Source organism: Hypanus sabinus, chromosome 5 (genome assembly GCF_030144855.1).
Source record: "Hypanus sabinus isolate sHypSab1 chromosome 5, sHypSab1.hap1, whole genome shotgun sequence".
Taxonomy (NCBI): domain Eukaryota; kingdom Metazoa; phylum Chordata; class Chondrichthyes; order Myliobatiformes; family Dasyatidae; genus Hypanus; species Hypanus sabinus.
In genome coordinates, this window is record NC_082710.1 from 49031539 (window position 1) to 49057793 (window position 26255).

The 26255-nt window shown below is 39.4% G+C and overlaps 1 protein-coding gene and 1 long non-coding RNA gene across 5 annotated transcripts in view; both read right to left on the reverse strand.

Annotated features, from left to right (window-relative positions):
• Positions 1-219: 219 nt before the first annotated feature.
• LOC132394139 (uncharacterized) lies at positions 220-10846 on the reverse strand. The gene is made up of 3 exons (XR_009512192.1): positions 10828-10846; positions 3600-3641; positions 220-306 (listed from the first exon to the last, which is right to left on the reverse strand). It is a non-coding gene; the product is annotated as an uncharacterized LOC132394139 (long non-coding RNA).
• Positions 10847-21109: 10263 nt separating this feature from the next.
• The window catches only part of cdc42se2 (CDC42 small effector 2), a 129847-nt gene continuing 124701 nt past the window's right edge, over positions 21110-26255 (reverse strand). For all 4 annotated transcript variants that reach the window (XM_059969934.1, XM_059969935.1, XM_059969932.1 and 1 more), the window contains 2 exons: positions 25516-25637; positions 21110-23066 (listed from right to left, as the gene is read on the reverse strand). In XM_059969934.1, the coding sequence (XP_059825917.1) occupies positions 25536-25637 (102 nt within the window). In that variant the 3' untranslated portion in view covers positions 21110-23066; positions 25516-25535. The remainder of the gene's footprint in view (positions 23067-25515; positions 25638-26255) is intronic.

The window sequence follows — 26255 nt, forward strand, 5'->3', positions numbered from 1 at the left end:
TTCTTGTACTCTATCAACAAAACCAAAGTATTAAAGTTTGTGACACTTGACTAAAAAAATTCCAAGTTTTATATTTATCCCATTTTAACCATCATGAGTTCCTTGCTTTGATTACAAGCTGACAGCAGGAATTCTCAACTGTCCTTTCATACAATTGGGGATTTTTTAAAAAAATGACCTCTTTCAGGAGAGGTTCACAGGATTCGATGGGCCACTCACTTTATACCCTGACATTCTGCCAGCCATGAGATTTCAGTTAGGAAATCAAAACGGAAAACTGGGAATGCGGAGCAGGTCAGGCAGCACCTGTGGAAAGAGAAGGTTAACACTTCAGGGTCTGTGACTTCTCACCTGAATCGATAAATCTTTCTCTCACTAAACTCTCGGTATTTCCAGCATTGTCTTTTCTTTCAGATTTCCATCATCTGTTTCCCAATTCCAGCCAGGAAAGCTTGGTGGTCTAGGTTCAAATTAACCCTACTACATCTGCTTTGTGATCAAAATATAGTCACAATTTTAAACTTAAACTATATGTATTTGATATGAGAACACTTAAAATGATTGGTGCAATTTTTACCCTCAATGCCTGGTCAGTAATCTGCAGAAACCAATTTCTCATATTTGCCAATCTCTTTCCTTTCCAAGTGGTGTAAGTCATGGGAAATGCAACAAATAGTATCAAATATGCTTACAGACACATTTAGAATGTAAATTCTCTGCCACAGGACACCAGACATTTGAACAACTACAGCTTGCTTTTCTCCAATTTAAGTCAGATCTTGTTCTCGACAAGTCATGTGTTCATGAAATTTCCTCTTGTTCCCAAATAGCCACCCTGATCATTGAAAATCTGGTCTAGAACATTGGGGATGACTAGTGCAAGGTAAATTCTTGTGGATACTGTCATGATGCCTGTCCCACCTAGAAAATGATGTGTCATACGCCAAGACTTCAGCTTGGTATTTAGCATGAATATCCCTCAGGGACTGGTGGGTAAACTGTCCTTGTAGGGACTCAACACACCTCTCTGAAACTGGATCTTGGACTTCTTGACGGAAAGACCCCAGTCAGTCCTAGTTGGCAGCAACATTACAAGCTCCTTCACGCCGAGCGCCAGTGTCCCCAGAGCTCCAAGCTCAGCATACAACTGCTCACATTGCTGACTCACGACTGCACAGCCAGATCCAGCTCAAACTGCATCATCAAATTTCCTAATGACACAACAGTCTCGTCAGCAACAATGTTGAGTTGACATACAAGGAGGCGATTGAGAGGCTTGTCAAATGGTGTGGGAACAACATCCCGAGTATCAACAGGGACAAAACAAAAGAGGTGAGTGTGGACTTCAGGAAGCTGCAGATCGACCATTCTCCATTGCCCATCAATGGCTCTGCTGTGGAGAAAGTGAAAAGCACAAAGTTCCTTCTTTCAAGTTCAAAGCAAATTTATTATTGAAGGGCACATCATATACAACCTTGAGATTTGTTTTCCTGTAGGGATACTCAGTGAATCCAAGAAACATAATAAAGTCAATGAAAGGCCCCACCCAACAGCATGGACAACAAGTAATGTGCAAAAGGCAACAAACTGAAAATACTAAAGAATAAAAAAGCAATAATAATAATAAATAAAAAAGCAATAAATATCAAGAACTTGAGATGAAAGGTCCTTGAAACTCAGTCCATTGGTTGTGGGAATAGTTCAGTGATGGAGCAAGTAAATCTGAGTGAAGTTATGCCCTCTGGTTCAAGAGCTTAATGGTCGAGGGATGAGAGCTGTTGCTGAACTTGATGGTGTGAGTCCCAAGGCTCCTGAACATTCTTCCTGATAGCAGCAGTGAGAAGAGAGCATGACCTGGATGGTGGGGGACCCTGATAATAAATGCTGCTTTCCTGTGACAGCTTTCTGTGTAGATGTGCTCAATGGTGGGGGGGATTTTACCAGTGATGGACTGGGCTATATCCACTATGTTTTGTAGGATTTTTAAGGGCTTTGGTGTTTCCATCCCGGGCTGTGATATAGCTACTCAGTGAACTCTCCACTACATATCTATAGAAGTTTGTCAACGTTTTCGGTGTCATTCTGAATCCTCCTAAGGAATTAGAGGCTCTACTGTGCTTTCCTTGGAATTGCACTACGTTCTGGGCCCAGGGAAGATCCTTGGATATTATAATGCTGAGGAAGCTTAAGCTGCTGACCCTCTCCACCTCTGATCCTCTGATGAGGACTGGCTCATGGTCCTGTGGTTTCTTTCTCCTGAAGTCAATACATCTGATGTGCACACTTTTCGTTCATTTCCATACCAGGCCATGGTACAACCATTCAATATATTCTCCAGCACACTGTCCATAGAAGTTTGTCAAAGTTTTAGATGTCCTGCCAACTCTTTGCAAACTTCTAATGAATAGAGGCATTGCCGTTCTTAGCCACATTTTCAAGCTCTCTCTCATGTGCTGATTCATTACCACTTTTGAGTTGACCACTGACTGTAGTATCATCAGCAAACTTAAACATGGCATTGGAGCTGAGCTTAGCCGCAGACATAATGATAAAGTGAGTACAGCTTGGGCTCAGCACCTGCACTGATGGAGATTGTGGAGGAGATGTTACCAATCTGAACTGACTTGGATCTGCAAGTCGGAAAATTGAGGATCCAATTGACAAGAAGGTATTGAAACTTATTGATTAGTTTTGAGGGGATGATGGTATTGAATGCTGAGCCAACGAAATAGCATCTGCTGTGGGTCTGTTTAACCAGCAGGCAAATTGGAGTGGATCCATGTCACTTCGCAGGCAGGAGTTGATATGTTTCATCATGGTGTGTACATAATTTCTGGACCTATAGCATCTTCTCATTAGTCAAGAAAGCACAACAGTGTCCACACTTTTAGAGGAGGTTGAGGGGTGCAAGGCTCCCTGCCCCTATTCTAACAACTTTCTACAGGAGCACCATCGAGAGTTTCCTGTCTGGCAGCATCGTTGTGTGTATAGAAGCTGCAAGGCATTGGAGCACGAGACAGTACAGAGGATAGTAAAAACTGCTGAGAGGATCACTGTGGTCTCCCTACCCCACCATTTGTGACATTGACCGGAAGCATTGTATATGAAAGGTCCAAAGCATTGTTGAGGATCCCTACTACCCACCCCAAATCTCTTTGACCTCCTACCATTAGGAAGGAGGAACAGGAACATCAGGACTAGGAGTGCTAGACTAGGTAGCAGCTTTGTCCCCAAGCCATGAGACTAATGAATACCCTGTCATCACTGAGGTTTCATCATTAGGAATGCAAGCTAGTTCCTGTAGCTTTCTGTTTGCCTGTGCTGCACATTTTACATGCATTTTGAATTATATTTTATTAACCTATTTGGGGTAATCTTTTGCTTTCTGTGTTGTGTGTGATATATGTATTGCGGATGCACCATGGTCCAGAGGAATGTTGATTCGTTTGGTTGGATATATACACAGTCAGATAACAATAAACTTGAAGTTGAACTTGAAGCATGGAACCCATAGTGTGTTATTTCTCATCACAAACCAGATGAATAACTTAAAATGAATCTTGCACAACCACTCAAGTGTAACCAATGCAGACACCCACCTGGGCAAGTCTATGATCGTGGTGATCCTGTTAATGTGAATTCTGGAAGGGAAGTGATGAGTAGAATATTTGTCAATCACTAACCTGAAGACATCATGTTTTGAAAATGTTATTACATAGCAAATATAACCTGCTGCAGCCTAGAATAGGCTCTAATATTGGGAAATCAGAACAGGTTAAATTTAGAATAGAACATAGAACAGTACAGGCCCTTCGGCCCACAATGTTGTGCCGACCCTTAAACCTTGCCTCCCATATAAACCCCCACCTTAAATTCCTCCATATACCTGTCTATTAGTCTCTTAAATTTCACTAGTGTATCTGCCTCCACCACAGGCAGTGCATTCCATGCACCAGCCACTCTGAGTAAAAAACCTTCCTCTAATATCTCCCTTGAACTTCCCACCCCTTACCTTAAAGCCATGTCCTCATGCATTGAGCAGTGGCTCCCTGGGGAAGAGGCACTGGCTGCCCACTCTATCTATTCCTCTTAATATCTTGTATACCTCTATCATGTCTCCTCTCATCCTTCTTCTCTGCAAAGAGTAAAACCCTAGCTCCCTTAATTTCTGAACCAATTGTTGCTAACTTTGGTTGGCTGGTGGTTTCATTATTTGATATCCTGCTTCCAATTGTCCCACCTCAAATCCATCTCATTGGTTAACTAATATGTCTATCATAATGGCAGATCAACTGGAAAATTAACAGAATTTTCATTAACAAACTGGATGATTCTTGTCAGTAATGCAATCCCTTATCCTATATCTAACATTCAGTAAAAGCAGACAAGAAAACTAGAACTAGATCTCTAAAAAGTCAAAAACAACTCACTAGAACAAGAATTCCTAAGCTGGAGTTCACGGACCCCTTATTTATTGGTATTGGTCCATGGCATAAAAAATGTTGGGAACCTGCTCTGGAGGTTTACCAAAATGGGGCTGAGTACCAGTTTAAGAGATGCAATCCTTTTCCTAACCAATATCACCAAGAGCCCAAGCAGACCTTTTACTGAATGAACAGGAAGCTCTTTAAAGCCAGTCTGGGTAGCTTGTGCTTAGATGCAGTTCACATGTTGATTGGATGACTGTTGCTTACTGATCACTCCTCTGGTTGACTGAATTGCCTGAGTCAATGGGGAATTTGATGTAATGTGGCAGAGTTAGGGTTAATCATACACAGGAATGCTTCTATCTCTGTTCGAATCCCTTTCCTTATGCTTCGTTTCCACGTGATTATTTTTCTTTTTATTGTACAACAATTGGAACTGTCTTTTATAAACCAAGTGCTGTAAAAGCACTTACAAAGAAACTTCCGATATTCTCAGATGTCTATAGAAAGTAGGAATTTGCTAGAAGAAAATCAAAGGTCCATCATGTTTCAACCATCCTGACGGTTTAATGACACAATGATCATAGAGCTTATGATTAATTAAGGAATTCTCTCTCATTAATATTCTACAAAAGACCCTAATATAAGCAGAGACGATCTTCACTGACGGACTGCTTTTGGAGCCATGTACTAAAAATCACCAGACTTCCCAATCATGCTGCCTTTACATATGAGTTGTTTCAAATTATTCAGAATCAGAACCAAGTTTATTATCACCTACATGTGTCATGAAATTTGCTTTGTGGCAGTAGCACAATGTAATTCATTAAAAAATTACTGTGAGTTAAATAAATCAACAGTGCAAAAAAGGAATAGCGAAGTAGTGTTCATGGATTCATGGATAGTTCAGAAATCTGATAGCAGAGGGGAAGCAGCTATCCGTAAAACGTTGATGGTAGAATTTCAGGCTTCCGAAACTCCTCCCTGATGGTAGTAATGAGATAAGGGCATGTTATAGATAGTGAGTGTCTTTAATGATGGATGTCACCTTCATGAGGCTCTGTGTTTTGATGACATCTTTGATGGTGGGGAAGGTTGTGCCCATGATGGAGCTGGCTGAGTTTACAATCCTGTGCAGCCTTTTTCAGTCTCCATTCTAGGCAGTGATGCAATGAGTCAAAATGCATTTCACTGCACAACTATAGAAATTTGCCAGAGAACAATATATCGAGCACAATATATTTTTGAATATTGTATTGCACAATATTATTGCCTGAAATAAATTACCTCATTAACCCTTTAGAAAATATGTACTGCTGTGATAAAACTTTCTTGAAAACAATTGGGAGAATTTATCTTCTATTCCTTCTAAAATAAGAAAGAACATAAGAACATAAGGAATAGGAGCAGGAGTAGGCCATCTGGCCCATCGAGCCTGCTCTGCCATTCAATAAGGTCATGGCTGATCTGGCCATTGGCTCATCTCCACCTACCCGCCTTTTCCCCATAAACCTTAATTCCTCTACTATGCAAAAATCTATTCAGCCTTGTCTTAAATATATTTACTGAAGTAGCGTCCACTGCTTCATTGGGCAGAGAATTCTACAGAACAAGATGTGCTTGTTATCAGTTGCCAAGATCCATCAATGTTCATCAGTTAGAAAGATGTCTTGGCCTGGAAATTCTTTCCCAGTCCATCAAACAATTAATCTATTTTTTAAGTCCTCCAGTATTGAAATATGCTCAAAAGCGCAAGGTCCAAGGCTTCAGCTGTGATTAATTGGCCTTGAAAGCTTAAGCGGCAGAATTTTATACCTTTGGACTCTGCAATGGCAGATCATACAAGAGGGTGGTTGATTACCTGGTCTGAGGGTTGAAGTTGAAGTGGATTCAATGAAAAGAGGTCTAGAGTGAGAAGAAGGTGAGTCAGGGATAGGTTAGTCTTGCAATCAAGAATCAACTTGCAATCAGGCTGCAAGGAAGAGTTTTTATGAGGTCAAGTTTTTAATTTCATAAAGGAAGCGGTTTTGCATCGGGCATAGCGATTGTGATGTTTTCTTGTCATGTCATTTAATTGCACACAACTTCATTCAACCTATTTCAGCCAACAGTAATTTATGACAGAGTGTATTTTGTGGTGACTCTGTGGACAGTGACAGATGGAAAGAATGATCTGAGACTGTAGGAGCATGGGGAATTGCAGCTGAGTAAACTCCTATCAACCAAATGAGTTCTTAATGGATAACCTGGGAGAAAGGGACTACCTAATATGCCTCATTTCTTTGTCTTTTTAGTCCACATACCCTGCAATTAATTACCATGAAACTGGTGCCAAAAGCTATCCTTTTATAATGATGAAGCTGTATCTGTAGCTGATGGTCTTCAGAAATCCTAACAGACAACCAGCTATTAGGGTTTCACCAGAACAGTCCTGGCCTTGGAGAGATGGTTGCCCTGCTCCATTTGGATTTGATGGACTACTGTGGACTGATTACAAATCTCCCACATGTGCTTGGCATGCGGACTGGAGGCATCAATTATCACTTGATAACTATCCTTTAGCTTTGTCACGTTGGATCAGCTGCAGCTGATGCAGAATTCTGCTGCCTAGAAAATGGGAACTGTCCTGTGTGACATGTTGCCTGTGGCCACACACCAGATGGGCAGTGAGAAAGCGGAATTTGGAACAGAGCACTTCATTACATCCTGGACTGTGAGGAGGCATTCATCTCTGCCAAATTCAAGTGCTTGCTTCACCTGTTCCCCACTGGGGGAAGAGAATGTGGTGGCCTCAGCTTCAGATGAGGGGAATGCAGTGGATGAACAGGTTCACAGCCGGATCAGTTTGACCGTGACTGCCAATGCAGCCTATTCCCCAGCTGGGTGTTACAATTGTAGCTGGCAGATTTAAACTCCGATATCCTACCCGAGGCACAGAGATCCCAAGACAGTTTTCCTCACTGACATTTAAATGGGAAAAGTAAGATATTGAGGAGTACCCTGGATGGATACGGCCTGTCCTGCAAACCATTAACATTTCACAGGCAGGTACTGTGAAGATCCAGGTACGGTGTATTAGAACAATGGCTTTTGTGTCCACTGCAGGGGAGTAAAGTGTAACTGCAGAAAGATTTTAGTGTAAAGCTTCCAGTGGACCTCATTTGGAGTACTGTGAGCATATTTTTAAAATTATAGATAAGCATTTTAAGAGTGATGTTGGGAAATGTTGCATGCAGAGGCAGGAGGAGCTTGCAATTCTCTTCCACAAGGGACAATTGATGCCAGATCCATTGTTAGTATTGGAGCCAAGGTTGATTTTAGGGGTTATGAGAAAAAGATTAGAATTGGTTGAAATGGTTCTCAAATTAGGTGTGGTTTCAGTAATTAATGGAACAGGCTGAAAAGGATAAATGGCCTACACTTGTTCCTACCTTTCTGCACTGGAAACCCTTTCCTTCCTCCCCACTCCTGATCTGTGTGCCCTCTGTTGAGGCACTAGTCAAGCTGTAACCCAAAGGGAATGCTTGCAATTGTGGCATTGGTTTTTGAAGAAACTAAAATCAAAATAAAATCCTTTAGCATTTGGATGCATCCCTTCCTCTACATTTCAACAATTTCAAAAACTCTAGAAAGTATAAAAGCACTTGTAGAATGATACCAACGAGAAAAAATAAAATCAATCAACCCCAAACTAGCAGAGAGTGGATCCTTTAATCAGTACAGGCACAGGAGACTCCCCTAGTGGTTGAATCTCTAATGGCTGAATCTTTGTTCAGATGTGCACATTTATGGGAGGGAGAATAACTGAGATCACAGTTGTCACTGTATGCACTGTGATAATCTGTAGATTCTCCCCGGTGAAAAATGCGTGGACTGTGCATTGCAACACCAATCTGAAGTGATGTTTCTTTGTCCTGTTTTGCAGCGACTGAGTTAAAAGGGTTGATCTTAATCCAATGAAGCCTGTTCTAGAATAAATTTTAATCATGACTGATTCATAAATAAATGAAAATTAATCATTCACACATACTGATAATCCAGTGAAGTCACTTTTCACTGAATTAAGGGAATCACAACATATAATTTTTTCCAAATTCTTCTCACCCAACATATTATCTTAACAACTGACTTCTGGGGGGGGGGGGAAAGAATGTTTCATTTTTCCCTTATGTTTCATGAATTCAAAGCACTTGGAATCCGTGATTTAATTTTGATAAAACTGCAGGTGCTGGAAATATGAAATACAAACCAGGGAATACTAAGCATTTAGCAGGGTCAGGAAAATCTCTGTAAAAGAGAATTAATGTTTAATTTCAATGATCTTTCATCAGCACTGGCAAAAGTCTTTGACCTGAAAATTAGCCTTGTTTTCCTCTTGATCAGAACTGTCATTTCTTTGGTTTGATGTTTCTATGGCATTCAGCTTGTATTTAATTCCTGCAATGATGCATGATCCATCCTTTCCTGTTGTTAAATTTAAGTATTTTAGTAAATCACAAACCAATAGGAGTTTAAGATTCTTGACATTGACACTTTCTCTGGACCCATATCTTCAGAACCATTTCCTTCAACTCACATGGTCTCTGCATTATTCTGCAGTTGTCCGTGCGATTGCTAATTCAGGCGATTTTCAGCATGACATCATGCTCAATGTAGTTGATGTCTTCCATTCCGTCATTTCAAATACAGGAACACTCTAATTTGTGCATCTAATATGTGTTAGCCATTTTCAACACCTTAATTCTTCCCTTCCAGCCCTTCACAAAAAAACCTCTTGCATATAGCAGGAAATACAGTAATGCATAGCAGATTGTGAAAATATACAAACAGTTCATAACCAATCCTAGGAGACTGCTTGCAATATGAAATTATTAACTTTACCTGCCTCCATAGGGATCTTTTTACTGATATAATTACAGGTTTCAGAGATATTTAATTTCAATATGTTTCAGTATGCTAGAAACCTGAGTCATTTATTGGTAACATGTGATATGAAAATGAAGCCAAATTAGATCCCTGTGGACTATTTAACAGAACAACTTAATCTATAGTTTTATTTTTATAGCATGAAGCTCAAAAAGTCACATCAAAGACTTTTAAGAATAATTTTAGAAATACACAATGTATTTTAAACTTCTAAAACTGCCAGCTTTTAACAAAACGGCACAAGGTCCCAGTAGGACAAGGAATATTGGAATTCTACATCTACCTGTATTTTATATCAGTTGAAGAATGGTGTAGATCTCAAAGAGTTCCTCGATCTTAAGTGTGTTTTTGAAAGGGCAAAAGCCATCTTTGTCAATTGAAAACCAGTGTATTTTCTGATCTAAGCTGTTTTGTCTGCGTTATGATTTATTCCATTTTCATTGGAGCTAACTCTTCTCAGCAGAAAGGAGAGATTTGAAAAGCAGTCCTTCAGTTTGGTCCCATTCAATAATACTGCAACAAGTGAGTTTGAGTGTGATGCATACTGCTTACAGCCATGAAAACAGGGTTCTTTTCTTCTGCTGTACCAGGTCTGCAATGGGGCACCAAACACAGCTTTGGTTGTTGGTTCTCCGCTTCAAGAAAACTTGCTGTTTGGAACCGCTTGCAGAAGCTTGGATTGAGATTCAGATTCATTTATTTACTCCATGGATATCAAAGCATACAGTGAAATGCGCCATTTGCATTAATAACTAACCAATCTACGTGCAGCCGTAGGGTATTGCCACAAATTCCAGTGCCAACATAGCACGCCCACAACGTTCAGCAGAACAACACAGCAACAAAGCAAAACAAGCCCCTTTCCTACCCACCCACCCACTCACGCACATAGACAGGCCTCCAGCCCCAGGACAGGCTGCCTCCAGTCCCTGGCTCAGGACACTGAGCCTCCAACTTCCAGTCTCTGTATTGGACTTGTAGTCATAGACTCACAGATGTCGATCGGGTCTCCGTCTCCAGGCGTGCTGACCTGGGCTTCAGCCTTTGGACCTCGACTTCAGAATTGCTGGCCTTTGACCGCAGAGCACTTCGACCTGGACTCTGACCACTGACTCCTGCCCCTAACCTCTAACTTCCAGCCACTCCCGTCCCTAAACCCAAGCCTGTCCCCTAACTCACTGTGCTCTACCCAAAGCTATCCCCATGAACCCCAAGTGGAATGGGGATCTTGGGATGCAGCCACAGCCCCAATAAGACCTGTACTGCCTCAGGAGTTGAGGGTGGATACAGGGATTATGAGGTGTGACCTCAGCAAGCACTATCCTCCCAAGTTTGTTGAATTACAAAGCATGGGGCCATACCCAAGCAGTGGTAAGCCAAAGAAACACTGTTAAAACAAGCTTGTGCTAAAAGAAAGGAAAACACATTATAAAGATTAATGAAATTCTTTGCAACTTTTTTTGCCTGATCATACCTGCTGAAAGCAGTTAACGAACCACAGAGAGGTTTCACAGCAGAGGCTCCTCGTGATAATGATCCCATGACTACTGCATCATCCTTTCCATATTTAACTTTCATTACTTCACCAGATTTGCACTCCTGCCAGAAAGCTGTTGCATTGCGAGCAGAGCTTCAGCAACTCTCCCTTTCTGATGTAAACCCTTACTTTGTAGGTTATCCGCTTACTGAGACCTAACATGCCCTCTGCAGTTCAGCACATTCGGCTCATTCAGACTTAGAAATGAATGGAAAGTGGGATCAGTTTTTCCAAGGCATTTTTCAACATAACCCTGAAGTGCGTTGAATTCCCAAAGGCCAGCGGATTAAGAGTGTGGGCCCGGTATTTATCCATAGTTTGATTTGCAATCTGCAGTGAGCCAACTCCTTGAGTAATTTCTTCATGTCCCGGCAATCTACTCTTGATGTAACATGATCAGCTATCCCAAACTCATTGTTCTTTGACTTCAACAAACGAGTGCAGCCATCTGTAAGTTAGTGTAACACACACAAGATGCTGGAGGAGCCCATCAATGGAAAGGCTTGAACAGTTGACGCTTTGGGCCAAGACCCTTTACCGGGACTGGAGAGGAAGGGGGAAGAAGCCAGAATAAGAAGGTGGGGGGGGGGGGAGGGGGAAGGAGTACAAGCTAGAAGGTGATAGGTGTAGCCAGGTGAGGGGGTAGGTAAGTGGTTGGGGGAGAAGGATGAAGTAAAACCTGGGAGGTGAAAGGTGGGAAAGACTAACAGCTGAAAAAGAAGGAATCTGATAGGAGACAGGAATAGACCATGGAAGGAAGGGAAGGAGATGGGGCAGCAAAGGAAGAAGAGAAATAAGAGGGGATCCAGAATGGGGACAGGAAGAAAAGGGAAGGAGAAGGGGAAAATTACCCCTCTTACTTCCACTGTAAGTTAAGAAGTGTTTGTCACACCCTGTGTACTTTCATTTGTAATGAACTAATTAAAAGCAGGTATGCAGAAAAAGATGTGAAAAAAAGAAAACTGCACACTTCAGGCAGAAAAGCAACAAACCTCTTCTACTGATTACAGGTTTTAAAACCTTACATGTTTGAACTGCATAAAGGCCATAAGAACATCTACAGGGGGAAAAAAAGGAGGTAACAACAGAAGAGAATGGCTAAGTGATTGGACATATAGTGCAAGCCTTAGGAAATGGTTTGTGTTAACAACCAATGTTCTGTTAAACAGATGCTCCTGCAGAACTTATGCAGGACAGTCAACTAATTTTAGTATGATTTCTAGTAGATAAATCTTGTAAACACCCAATGTTTTTGCGAAGTGAAGCATTTTACAACTAGACCCTTCAGAACCACTTCAGAAGACTCCAAAAACATATCCAGGCCCAAATTGGTCATGAGTGAAAATCTTACTGCCATCGTACAACAGATGCCTGACGGAGGAGATTCATGAACACCATACTTGTTCAAAGTCTCAAGAACCGTGTCAGTTACAACCCAAAGGTACCTGTGACATTTCTCAGTACAGATGGCAAATGATGAAATCTGCGAACATCACAAATCCACAAAGCTCTTCTTGAAACTTTCAACAAATTTAAATATTGTGGAAGTCAGAGTGCACAATTACAACTCTTCCACATGGAAAATATGAAAAAAAACTTGTGTAAAACTTTGGAGTTCTTGAAAGAAATTCTGAGAGAAATGCAGAAACTGTGACCGAGAGAAAGAGAATAATAAGTAAAATCTTGGTTATTAGTTGCTTACACACTTACTTATGGGAAAACTAGATGAAGAGTTACAAAAGGGGGAGAGTGTAGACCTGTAAAACTTTATCCCAGTATTTCGTACGGCTTTGTCTATTAAACAAAAGCTATGTGCAAAAAGTGTAATGTATAGATTGAAGTTTACATGGTTCAGAGGTTTACAGTGGCAAAGGAGTGTGATTAGGAAATGCTGGGGACTGACCTTAGATATCATAGGTGGAAAAAGAAATCTATTATCAATATAATATAGAAATTCAATGATTCAGTTGGCAATGTTTTGATATTTATAAGGAACTTAGAGCAACATAGATTAATAATAATGATTGGAGATAATCAATATTAACAGGATTGAAATGACCATTTTGCAATATTGGTAACATTTTTTGTATCTCCTTTTGCTTTCTAACCCAACTTAACTGAATGTCTAGGGTTAAATTTTCTTTGCTCTTGCTTCTGTAGGCTACACTGGATGATTCAGTCACAACAAACAAAAGAAAAATGGCACCAACTGGGTTTAAGGAAAAATACACAATTTTCCTTCCATTTAAGTTAATGGACATTCAATTGGTTGGGCTCCATAAAGGATATGAGCTTCTCCTTCTCAGACTTAACTGCATTCTTTCGAGCAAGACCACTCAATAGCATCACATACATGAACATGAAAATCTACCTCATACCACTGAACAACAAAAATCCAAAGGTTTTGGAACAAAAAAACACACATTTACTTTTCTGAAAAAACAGCAGGTTGTATCGCTGCATAGAAGAGTTTGAGTCACACTGGATCAAATAACTACATTGCAACAATCCACAGTTTGAAAACTACTGGAATTAAGCATAAGACATCTTTCTGAATAAATGTGTTTACGCTTAGGGTTACCCTATTCACTGGGGCCTTTCCAGAAGGCAAGAAATTGTGACTGAACATGGAAGCAGCGTACCTTCATGACAAAATAATCTGAGCTACTTTAAATTCAAAATAGTACTTGCTGAGACCTTGTAGAAAGAATTACGAAATGAAATTGTTCCTGTAGGCTCCCTCACTGGTTCTCCTGTCTAAACATTGATTCCTTTAGGCTGCAGTTTAAAAGCAGCAGCTACTTTTATGCAAGCAGCATATTTAGTGAGGGAAATTAGCACAGGCCTAACAGAACGGTGAAATATTACACAGTAACATTTGCAATACTATTTACCATCACTTTATAAAACCAGTTTCCTTTCTTTAGAGAAGTCCTCATTCTCCTTTATTCCCCAAAATTTTAAAAAAGTGTATTATATTTTATTTCTAACAAGTGAGTATGTCTTTCCAGAATTGACAGGGCTGTGTGTCTGAGTCTAGATCAACGTTCTACAGTTCGTCCCATTTTATTCCTTTTAATATCATTTTTAAACCATTTTGATACAAACGAATGATGTATGAGACTCATACTTTTTGCTAGAATTGCACTCAGGCCGGACTAGCAAAGGATGCAGATTCTGTTCTGCTAAGCAAACCTAGCTGGGTTTTGTAACAGCATAGTATCTTTTTATTCCAGTCTTATTGAATGAACTGGATTTAAATTTCTTCACAGCTGTATCTGAACCCCAGTCAAACTCAGTTATTCAGGCTTCAGTCACTTATCCACTAACAAAACGACTGTCTTCTATTTGCATAATCAAAACCATCAACCATGCCTTTGTTCTTTCTGGGCATAACTATTCCAATGTGCCCCTCTCTGCACCTCCTTATCTTGCGTAAGATCACCTGAGGCTTGGCTGTGAATATCCTGGATTTTGTTCTTCCATTATTCCTTTGCTTACTGACCTAGACCAGTTCCAAGTTCAACAACATTCTGCCCTTCAAGTTGCTCCATGGTCTTGCCCCTCTCTATCTCCTAAATTTTATACGGCTATGGATCTGTGATAACTGCATTCCTGACTGACTTTGAGCTCCTAATTACCTTACTACTGTTACTTACGTCTTTCACTGACCAGTCTTCTTAATCCGTGATTTTTTTTTGAATAGTTTTTCTCTTTCCTCCTATAAGAGTGGAAGAGGCTAGCAATTAATTTGATCCGCTTTCAAAAATTATGAAATTGGCTCAAAATACGTTGGAATTTGCTGGGGTGATTAATTCAAACAATCATGCCCTAAAATGGATTCCGTGTGTTTCCCAAAGGGATACATTCAACTGAGCATAACTTGCAATAACTCAGTGCCAGCAGTCTGGGAAGGTACACTTTTCCACAAAAACCAGCTAGCAGAACTATGTATAATGACTGTAATAGAGAAGGGAAACTGTTGGGGAGGACAGTACCTCTTCAAGTATTAAATGGGTGACCCCTTATCCTAAGTCAGTGCTCTTTAGCTCTAGCTTTCCCTACTAAAGGAAATAACATCTCATTGCGTCATTAGATTATCCCATCACCTAAGCTAATAACCTCTCTTCGTTTTCCATTTACCTCTGCAAAGTATCCTGGGTATTTTATATGGTGAATAATTGCTCTTTCCTCCCTGAAATATTCAAGATTTTATGCTGATAAATAATAATCTTCTCTCAAGAACAAAGGTAGTTGTCATGCTAACTGTTGTCAGTGCAGCTCTGCTCAGGGAGCAGACCCCTCATTTTATTTCATCAAAGCTCAAAATTAATTCATGATCAATTGCCTCAATCAACCATTTGATTGATTTTAACTCAGAATTTTAATTCAGAATCCAAGATTTTCATTAAGTTTTTTTGCTAATAAACATCCACTCAAGTGACAGTACAAATAATGGCACCCAAGTTGCACTCTGAAGGCTAAAACTCTGGAATCATTATTATGCTGTAAAAGAGTGGATTTTTAAAAATACTCTGGTGTATATACTTAGCGACGTATTTGTGTTGTTGGTTGGGGAATATTGCATGAAAGTAAATGCTCACCTACTTCTGAGCTCATCTGATGAGTTTTGATAAAGGCTTTCAGCCTGAGGTAAGACTGTTTACTTCCTCCATAGATGCTGCTTGACTGACTGGTTGAGTTCCTCCAACATTATATGTGTTGCTCAAGATTTCTAGCATCTCTCAGACCTCCTGTGTCACCCAATACTCCATTCATTTGAGTACATGCAATACAGACAGCTACGATGAACTAAGGTTGTGCTTATGTAATTAGGTCAAAGGGATGTGGAAACTGGAAATCCAAAACAAAAACAGATCGATGGAAGCACTGAGGAAGTTAGGCGGGATTGCAGCCATACAGAGCTGCAATGCAAAGTCACAGACCCTTCATTAGAACAGCAGAAGTGAGAAGACATGGCACTTTAAGGAGGGGGTGGAGAGAATGGGGGGGGGGGAATGTCTGTGATAGGATGCAGATCAAAGCTGCCAAGGTAACATTTATTTTCAAAACTGGATGTAAAAGAAAGATGAAAAGAAATAAATAGAGAGGTAATGCCGCAGTTGTGGAGAGAGCGCATTAATATAGTTCTCTTAAGCAACAAACCTAGATGGAGGAAGAAGCATAATTCCTCAGGCCACTCTCCCTTTGACTTTATCACAGACAATGCAGGAAATACTCAGCAACTCAGGCAGCCTCTGTGGAAAGAGTAACAAAGTTACTTTTGCTCTCCATTGACACTACTTGATCTGCTGCATATTTCCAGAATTTTCTTTTATTTCAACTTTCTGGCATCTGCAGTGTTTTGATTTTCTTCGTCTTCGACTTGCCTCGCTTTAACATTATTCCAATAATGTCAAATGTATCTTCTTCTAACTGCAAACAAGAGAAAATCTGCAGATGCTGGAAATTCACGCAACACACAGAAAATGCTGGGGTAGCTCAGCAGGTCAGGCAGCATCTATGGAAAAGAGTGCAGTCAAAGTTTCGGGCCACTGCAGCCTCAACCTAAAACGTTGATGGTACTCTTTTCCAGAGATGCTGCCTGGTCAGCTGAGTTCCTTCAGCATTTTGTGCGTTGCTTCTTCCATCTGGGTCTATTGATGAAGCTCTTAGGACTAATTATTGAATTGAACAATTCATATATCTATGGCAACAGAAGTGAATCTGCAGGTGCTGGAAATAAATAAATAACACAAAATGCTGGCAGAACTCAGCAGGCCAGACAGCATCTATGGAAGGAGGTAGTGACAACGTTTCGGGCTGAAACCCTTCATCAGGAGTGAAGTAACATGGGATGGTCGAGGGGAGACGGATAAAGTAGAGAGCTAGGAAATGATAGGCTGGAGGGAGATGGGCTAGGGAGGAAGGAGAATTATGGGAAATAAAAGAGAAAGAAAGGTAGGGCTGGGGGGAGATTATAGTGAGGGGGGAAAAGAGAGAGAAAGAGAACCAGACTAAAATAATAGATAGGGATGGGGGTAAGGGGGGGGCAGGGCTATCAACGGAGGTCTGTGAGTTGACAACTTTGGTATGCTCCCTACCACCCATTCCTTTTGTCCTCTGCTTCCTCTCTTTTTCTACAGTTGAAAGATGTTTGGTTTTCTCGCTCTGAAATGTCAACTCTGCTTCTCTCCCAATGAATGTTGCCGGTCAAGAAAAATGCTTCCAGCTTTTGTTACCTTGCATCTATAATCTGCCCCACTGTTCCAATTCCTTGCAACTGCCTTCAGTTTTATATTTAAAAAATATCTGTAGATTTTTCAGTGTGGTTTGTTTTTGCTTGAAGGATGCCGCCGGTGGCTTCAGGATGTTTGCAAAAAAAAACTAAAATGTGTCAAAATTAAATATCCTAGTGATACGCCAGGTTTCTTATGGGAGTAAACTAATTTCCCCAGTCACAGCCCCTCATATTTATTAAAATGAGAAAAGGCTGCAGATGCTGGAATTCCAAAGTCTCATCTGCGAAGAGAGATTCCTCACTGTCAGGAAAGACGTTATCCTACAAGAATAAGAAATCCCCAACAGCGATTAAATCTTTAGGCCTGAACAGGACAATTTAAAATTTGCTATGCTCTGGGTGTCTGTATATAGTAGCTGTATTGTGCAGTATATTGTGTATATATAATTGAGATGCATTCTTTATTAAGTTGGAGTTTATAGCCAAGCAGAGAGGATGTTATGTATTTAATATTTCAGTAAGATTTGAATAATTTTGTGTACATGTTGTTTAAGCAGTCAGTAAGATAAGAATTAAATAACTCATTCTGGTTATATCTTGAATTGAGTTGCATACGTCATCACGCTACCATGTGATATGTGCCCACCTCGCTTAAAGTAAACTCAAGTTAGACTCGCACTCCTGGACTCCCGTGTCCTCTTGAATTAGTTTAATGATTTGAAGTTACAAAGCAGATACAAATCCCCATATTTATTTTTAATTCCATTTCCACATTTCCAATTGCCTTCAATTTCAGGGAGTCTTGGTCAATAAACTTAAGGATATTGTGAACACTTGCAGTTTTGATAAGTCCACATTTTTCTCTTAGCCTGTCCTGGTCCAACCACGTGGATGAAATGGCCAAGAAATTTCACCAATGCCTTTACTTCCCTGGGAGGCTGAAGTAGTTTAACATGTGTCCTTTGACCCTCACCAATATTTATCAATGCATCATAGGAAACATCCTATCTGGATGAATCAGAGCTCAGTGTGCTAAACTCTCTGCCGTGACTGCAGGGAACGGCAATGTCGTGGACATAGCTCACCACATCACAGAAACCAGCCTCCCCTCCCTGGACTCTGTCTACACCTCTTGCCGCCTTGGGAAGGCAGCTAGCGTAAAAAGCTCACACCCATCCCGGAATGCCCTCTTCTTTCCTCGCCTATCAGGCAGAAAAAGCAAGTCTGAAAGAACTTGCCACAAAGCTCAAGGACAGCTTCTATCCTGCTGCTATGATTGGTTCCCTAGTATGATAAGAATGGACTCTTTAAAAAAAAGTTTTTATTCCCTTAATTTTCCATGTTAAAAAAGCCTTATCCAAAGTTGATAGTTTTAAAAAGAAATTAGGATAAATATTACTAGAAAGTAAAAAATCATTTAATTCAAAAAATCTATGAAATTGAAACCAAATTTTTAAAGTACAATAGGGTTAAGAGCTTGTTTACCTATTCTGGAGAGCGAAAAGGAAGGGGAGCTCCTAATAAGCTAACGAAAACCCCATTACTGAATTTTCCTCCAACTGTAACCATGAAGGGTGATCTTGGTCATCTATATCATAAATCCAAAAAGTAATATAATTAATATTAATTGCCCAATACTAAAATCTAAAGTTTGGTAAAGCCAGTCCTCCATCTTTTTTTGATCTTTGCAATAAAAGTTTATTCACTCTAGTGCTTTTATTATTCCAAACATATGACAAAATAGAGAATCTATTTTATTAAAAAATGCTTTTGGAACAAAGGAGGGAACTGCTTGAAATATAAATAAATAAATAAATTTTTAGATTTGTTTTTACAAGATTGTTTAATGTCTTTTTCACAGTTAATGGATAAATATGATATCTCTATTACACATATTTTCAGGTATTTACAGGCTAGGAATTTTTTACCGAATTACCCCTTGGCCTGCTCTTTAAATTTGGCTTATGTTATTTTTGTTTAAACCTTCTCAAAAACAACTAATAGCTATCATTTATAAACAGTTAATGAATGCTCGCATGTCACCTAATGATCGGGTTCAACGCACCTGGGAAGTAGAACTTCAACATTCACTTTCAGATAATCAATGGAGTAAAATTTATTATTTAGTCAATAATTCATCTATCTGCGCACACCATATTTTAAGATAGTACACAGGGCCCATATGTCCAAAGATAAATTGGCGCATATCTTTCCTAATATAAGCCCTATTTGTGACAGATGTAACACAGAAGTGGCTACTCTAACTCATATGTTTTGGTCATGTGTAAGTTTAAATAATTTTTGGAGGGATGTGTTTGGAATATTATCTGAAGTTATAGATATGGATGTTCAACCTAATCCATTTACAGCAACTTTTGGGATTATTCCAGAGGAAGCAAGCAAAGTGTCTGATTCCACTCAACATGTGATAGCTTTTTCAACTTTACTGGCTGGGAGAGCTATTTTGCTACACTGGAAAGAATCTAACCCACCTACTGTTTTCTATTGGCTCTCCTCCATTATGTCATTTCTAAGCTTAGAGAAAATTAGAAGCCGGACATTTGATACATCCTTTAATTTTGAACAAGTCCGGTGACCCTTTATTCAATATTTTCACATGATTGAATTTATTTTTATTTATTTATTTTTCTTTATTCTCTTTGGGGAAAATCCTTATCTATGAAGGTTTGGAGATGATGGGAAGGATGTGTTTTTTCTGTTTTTTTTTCTAATTTTATCCTCAATTGGACTGCCCAATCTTTCTTTTTCTTTTTTTTCTCTTTCTCTTTTTTTTGTTTCAGCTTAGTTAGTGGGGTTTTTTTTCCTTATCAATAAAATTTCCGATTTTTTTTATGATTGCTATGAGTTGTAGTTTTTTTGACCATTGTATACATAACAGCATAATATTTGATTTTGACATTATATACTTTGTTTTTACTATTGCTGTTTATGTCTTTTATATTATCTACTTGTTAAACTCCTCTTGATTTGTATATTCTTTATTTGGAAATCAATAAAAAAGATAGAAAAAAATGAAGAATGGACTCTTGACATAAAGTACCTCGTTATGACCTTGTCTACCCACACTGCACTTTCTCCATAGCTGTTCCACTTTATTTTGTATTGTTATTGTTTTATCTCAATACACTGTGGAATGATTTGATCTGTATGAAGAGTATGCAAGACAAGCTTTGCACTGTGTTTTGTTATAATCATGTGAAAATTCACATTCACAGGATTCTGTGAATGAGGAGCAGCCAGCATGGGGGAAACCTACATCAAGGAGCACAGGAGGTGTATCCATGTGGGTTACCCAGAGAAACCGGCGGTAGCAGAACATTGCATTCACAATGGCCATAGGATTGACTTTGATATCACAAAATTATTGGGCTTTTGGAACCGTTTGGAGAAGGAAGCCATTGAAATAAATCCAGAGGAAAATTATTTTAATAAAGATGAAGGTCTTGCTCTAAGAACTGTAATTCAATTGTAAACAAGCTGCAATGGTGGAAACCTGATTGGATGAGGATGAACCAAGCAGGAGGGATGGACAACGGTAGTATAAATACCACTGGACCAGATATGCCCAGGCATTATCCCCAATGAAGATGGCAGAGTTTGTTATCAAAACGTCAGTTATAATTGATAACCTGTTCCCAGCTGGAAGCCCGAGAAGAGTTTATTCATAATAAACAAATTTCTTTAATTTGTTTTCTCATGTATCATGTGGTCAATCCTTGGTCATCAAAACTACCCCTCCCCCAACCCGTTGAATAGTTTCATTTGTTTTATCAAGGGTGTATGAATAGTCCTTTGTCTACGATTGTTCAGTTCCTGAACACATTGCAACAATGGAGTCAAAATTATAGCACTGAATTAGTTTCCATCATTGCAGCAGACAGTGTGTTCTGTGCTGAAAGGAATTGTAAACACTGTTGAAGCCAGTGACTTCACTTTGAGAACAAAGTTCAAGAAATATGCAAGAGCAAATGACAAACTTTATTTTAATCTGATGTAACTTTTGAAACTATAAGCCATTGTAGACTAAACCAATTTCACTGAGGAACAACAAACATGTACAAAATTGTATGCATTATAAAAATAGGCTAAAACAACCTTTCAATTCTTATTTGGCAAAGTATTGCCTGCATGAGAATGATAAATTATATTTCAATTAATGGCTTGCTATGGCAGAACTAAGTGATGACAATTTACATACCCCTTTATATAACATTTACCACAGAGAGTTTAGAGGACCAGTACTGGGATGCATTCAGATCATTCATAGCAACATAACCCAAAGGCTAGCAAGCCACAATATCCAGCTATTTCATTCAATTAATTATTAACCTACTCACTCATATTTCAAAAATACTTTATATCTCGATGTCAGACATTCGGTCACAATTTGTACTGCACTGCTCCATGTAAAAGCATTTCCCTATCCTTACACATTCATAGCATAGATTCTTGCAATTCAGTACCTAGCAAATTATTCTGGGTTCCAAAGACTGTGCACTAAAATACAAGCTCTAAAACTACTTAAAATATCACTTAAGTCACATTTCACAGAGTACGTTCTTGAGTAAAGCCAATGTTTTTGCCTACTGAAAAGATAATCTTGATTTAGCTTCTTTTTTTAAACCATTAAACCATGCACAATTTACATTTATTATGAAACAGTGCAATATTAGTATGTCACATGTGAGTGGAATGGGAGGGAAAAAATATGCCCTTATAGACCTGAGCAAGGTATTTGCTTTCTTTCACTGGAAAGCGAAAGCCACCCTGTTGAACAGAATTTTCTCTGGTGTTTGTTCAGACAGCTCCCAATGTTGCCTGGAGCAACATACAGAATTCCACAGCCCCTGCTCCCCCCTCCCAAATACTCACCACCCACTCCCTCTCACACCCAACTGAGGAAGGTTATTTCTTTTAAAAGACTGATTCACCCAAAGGGCTGCAGAGAAGTCGACAAAACTGTACAGTAATTGATAAAGACTATACTCCTGTTGTTGGCCGGTGTGTGAATTCAGGATCCAGGTATTTTGTTTAAACAGTTGCTGCAATATAACAAAATTGGAGCTCTACCATTTTATTGCATCACAAGTGCAATTGGTTACTTGCTCATGGCCAAATGCATTTTTCTTTAATTCGTTCATATAAAATACAGGAGTATGCTGAATTGCACATTTACCACAAGCCATTATATTAAAAAAAATGCCAGTTACTGTATTCAGTTATCCTCAAGAGGTGTCTGATGAAGAGATCAAAATGTGAAAAGTATGCAGGCAGGTAGGCTCAGGGACAGGGAGGCAGGCATCTGGCAAAACTGACATGCTGGTTAGAAACTTGTCAGCATTAGTATCATCATTCCGCCGCAACAAACACTTTGCCATTGGCTGAGCTACATCACATGCAGTCATTTACCATGCTGACTTACCTAGAGGGAGTGTGGTAATGTAATTGTGCTTTCAGGTTCCAGACCTGTAGACATTTTTAATTGCAAACTAACACTGAATTCAAAGGCAAATAAAAAGCATAATAAAAATGAAAAGAAAAAATGTTGCACGTTTAAAAGATGGGCAAAATGAAATATATACAGTAATGGTTCGCTCAGGCACATGTAGACCTTGACGAGAAGAAAACGCTAAAATTCTATTTGTATTTTTTTAAAAAAATATGAGAAGCTACTGTATGTCCATGACTTCGGCAAAGATCAAATCCTTTCAAGTCACTGCCTTGAGAAGGAGTAGTCCTATTAATGATATCTTCAGAGCGGAACAGGGGAGACTCCAGCCAAATAATTGGCAAGGGAACAGGAGACGGGCTGTTGTAATGCTTTTCTCATCATGAAGAACTCAGAGAAGCAATCACCATAGTGAAAAGAGGGTGGGAGGGTTCGACAGGAAGAAATACATGAACTTGGAGGAATCTGTAAAGAAAAAATGGTGCAGTGTTAGAACATAAGCCATCTGATGAAGCTTAATTCATTAGGCAGATTACATGCACAAGTACAAGGTCAGGCCAATATCAACTCCCTTTAACATAATACCAATAATGCTAAAACAAAACCTTTGTGGGTCAAAGGTTTAATCTATAAAGAGGAAATAGTGGTAAACTTGGTGGAGAGATCAGTTTTGTGTCAGTCATGAGAAGAGTGGAAGTAACTACGTGAGAGGCAGATTTCTGTGGGAGTTGCAGGTCCAGAGGAGAGAACAGGAATTGGGGAGGGGGTCAGGTAATGAATGGATTTAAACATAATGGGTGAGACTTCAAATTTGAGACAAAGTAAATTTAAAATCATATTCCCGATGCTGTCTGTAAGGAGCTTGTCCCTGCAACCATGTGAGTTTACTCTGGGTGCTCCAATTTCCTCCCATTTTCCAAAGATGTACAGGACAGTAGGTTAATTGGTTACATGGGTGTAATTGGGCAGCTAAGGCTTGTTGGGATGGAAGGACCTATTGCCATGCTCTGTCTCCAAGTAACAAAATAATGAAAGGTGCAGTAAAGTACCGAGAACTTTGGATAAACCTCGGTGAAATTTGGGTGACTCAGTTAATCTGGCACTCTCTGGGCCTTGGTGGTACCAGGCTGACAGATTTTTCAGACTATCAGATGTTATTCTAATTTTTCAAACATAATTTAAGTTGACTTTCTAAAGATGTTACATACACAGTAAAATTTCCATTAAGTTCAGCTTTAAGAGAACACAGGAAACACAACCAAATTAGTTTCAAGATAACAGCTGTTGAAAACAGAATGTGGGAACCGGGGCCCTAGTGCTACATGGAATGTGGCAACCGGCACTTGGTGAGCTAGTTCCTGAACCAGGGGGATGGCTGAATAATCATTTAGCAGATTATCAGATTTTTACTAAGGCACTGGAAGCATGGACTTGAGTATCAGCATCAAATGAATTGAGATGTGCCATATCACTGAGGCTGTCTTTAAGGAGGAAAGGATATGAAATTAGAAGCTCATCCTGGGATTCATTCGCAGATTAATGCTGAGAACTACATGGCCAGAGAAACACGGGAAGAAGAATTCAGTTAGTGGAGAAAGCGGAGTGTATCAACACTGAGTACAGTCTCCTCAGAGTTCAACTGGTTGAAATTCCAGCAAGTCCAAAGCAGTTAAAAACAGAGAAGGGATCAGGAGAGGGTGCATGAACTATGACCATTTAGAAAAGGTATGCACTTAATTTGAGATCAATTAGCAGCTCAGAATTAAAGTTGTTTTCTAGAGCAAACTTTCCCATGTCAAGTTATAAGCAGTTTTCTCTATGTAGGTTTTTATGTTTTGTACAAGCTTTTCCCTTCCCTTTTTCTCTTTTTGCTATTCATCACTTGTCCAAATAAGGAGATGGGTAGTGATATTGAGTTCTGCTGCAGCCTCTATGACTGAATGACTTCAGAGCATTAGCATGGTTGCTTCACAAGTTCCACTGACTCTGTCTAGGAGTCCAGCAGTAAGAGAGATAAAAATCTTCCCATGAATTAGTTAGCAAATAAACTGCTTGGAAACATTAGACTGGAAGCATGTTGGATCCAACCAAAAATCTGTGTTATTTTAGCTAATCTCAATTCTGAAGAAAGGAGGAGTGTTACAAATGGTCCCAATTAATTCAGATCTACGTCCGAGCAGCATTCAACTGAGTACCACCATAATGATATTTGGAGGCGCGGTGAAGACACTGGATAAAATCAAAATACTTCAATGAGTTAAGGATGAATTAAAATTAAAGAAAGGAATAGAATTCCAATTTGAGTGCAGATTGTTGGGCTCATGATGTTGTTGAAGAAGCCTTGCCATCTGGATTCACATTTGAGCAAAGCCCACTCCCATGTTGTGAGAGACAGTGACTGGCTTTTGTGCTCACATGTTAATGGAATCCACTACTGGGAGAGGCAGCAAAAATACTGGACGAGAAAGAAAACTCTTCGATAATGTATGAGTGAATTGAAGTTAAAGAAAGGATTGGAATAAAAATGCTCTATAATAACTTTTGGTTCACAAAGCTCCATGAACATAATTTCAATTACAAATCGATGCATGTGAAATCAGTGTGACAGTGAAGTTCCTAAGACGACACTCTAAATGTATTTTAGATTTTCCCGAACGATTTTCTAAACGATCTTCCCAAGTTCGTACCCACACGATTCAGAGTTCAAACCCAAGAATCTCTCTCCAGAGCCTCAGAATGTATGGTGTACTCTTTATTGAACATGATGGTATGAGTTGTCCTGTTAAAAATATCAACCTCAATTGCTTATTACTATTAAGGAGACATTTTCTTCATAACAGCTACAACATTATTTTAGGTTAAGTGTTTTTGTTTTGGTCATAATGTTGCTTGTTTTGAGAGACTTGGCACTTACCACAAACTTTATTTTAAATTTTATCCAGCTTTTGTGTCCACCAGCTGCATCTGAACGTTCACTGGCATGGGAGAACCTGCATAGCCGCCTTTGGATTGCATTTGGTTCTGAATTGAATTCACCTGCAGATGGAAACAGTACAGTCAGGTGCAAATTAACCACCTTTTGCAGTACTTGACCACCATAGCTGACCACCAATGGATCTCACTGAAACACCCATATTCCCCATATTGGCGAGAGTCGCCTACATTGTCTCACTGCTTTCACTCCCACCTCAAGGCTGCAGGTGAAATCTATGACACAAAGGCCAAAAATTTAACGAATCTCTCTGAAATTCCAAAACACACAACAGGATTTTATCAAACACAAGAAAGATTGAGTGCCTTGTAGCCAATGTATTCTGCAATTCCCTAAACAGGTATCTTCTTTTCCTAGGTCTCTTTCACATTATTTCATTACCGATTTATCCCATGAAGATCAACGGACTTCTTGACATTCTCATACGCAAACGAACAAATAAAAAGTCACCTTGTGTGACATTTATTTATAATAAAAGCTGGCTGTGAGTTTATACTTTGGCAGTTTTTCAGACAATTACACACATCCAATTTGGCCTTGATGACCAAGCATAAATTTCTTGTAGAAAAATAGGTACAGCTTATCCCCAGGTAATGAACTGGCTCCATTCTTATAGATGTCAAGTCAATTTTGTCCATTTATTAGAAAATACACATACACTT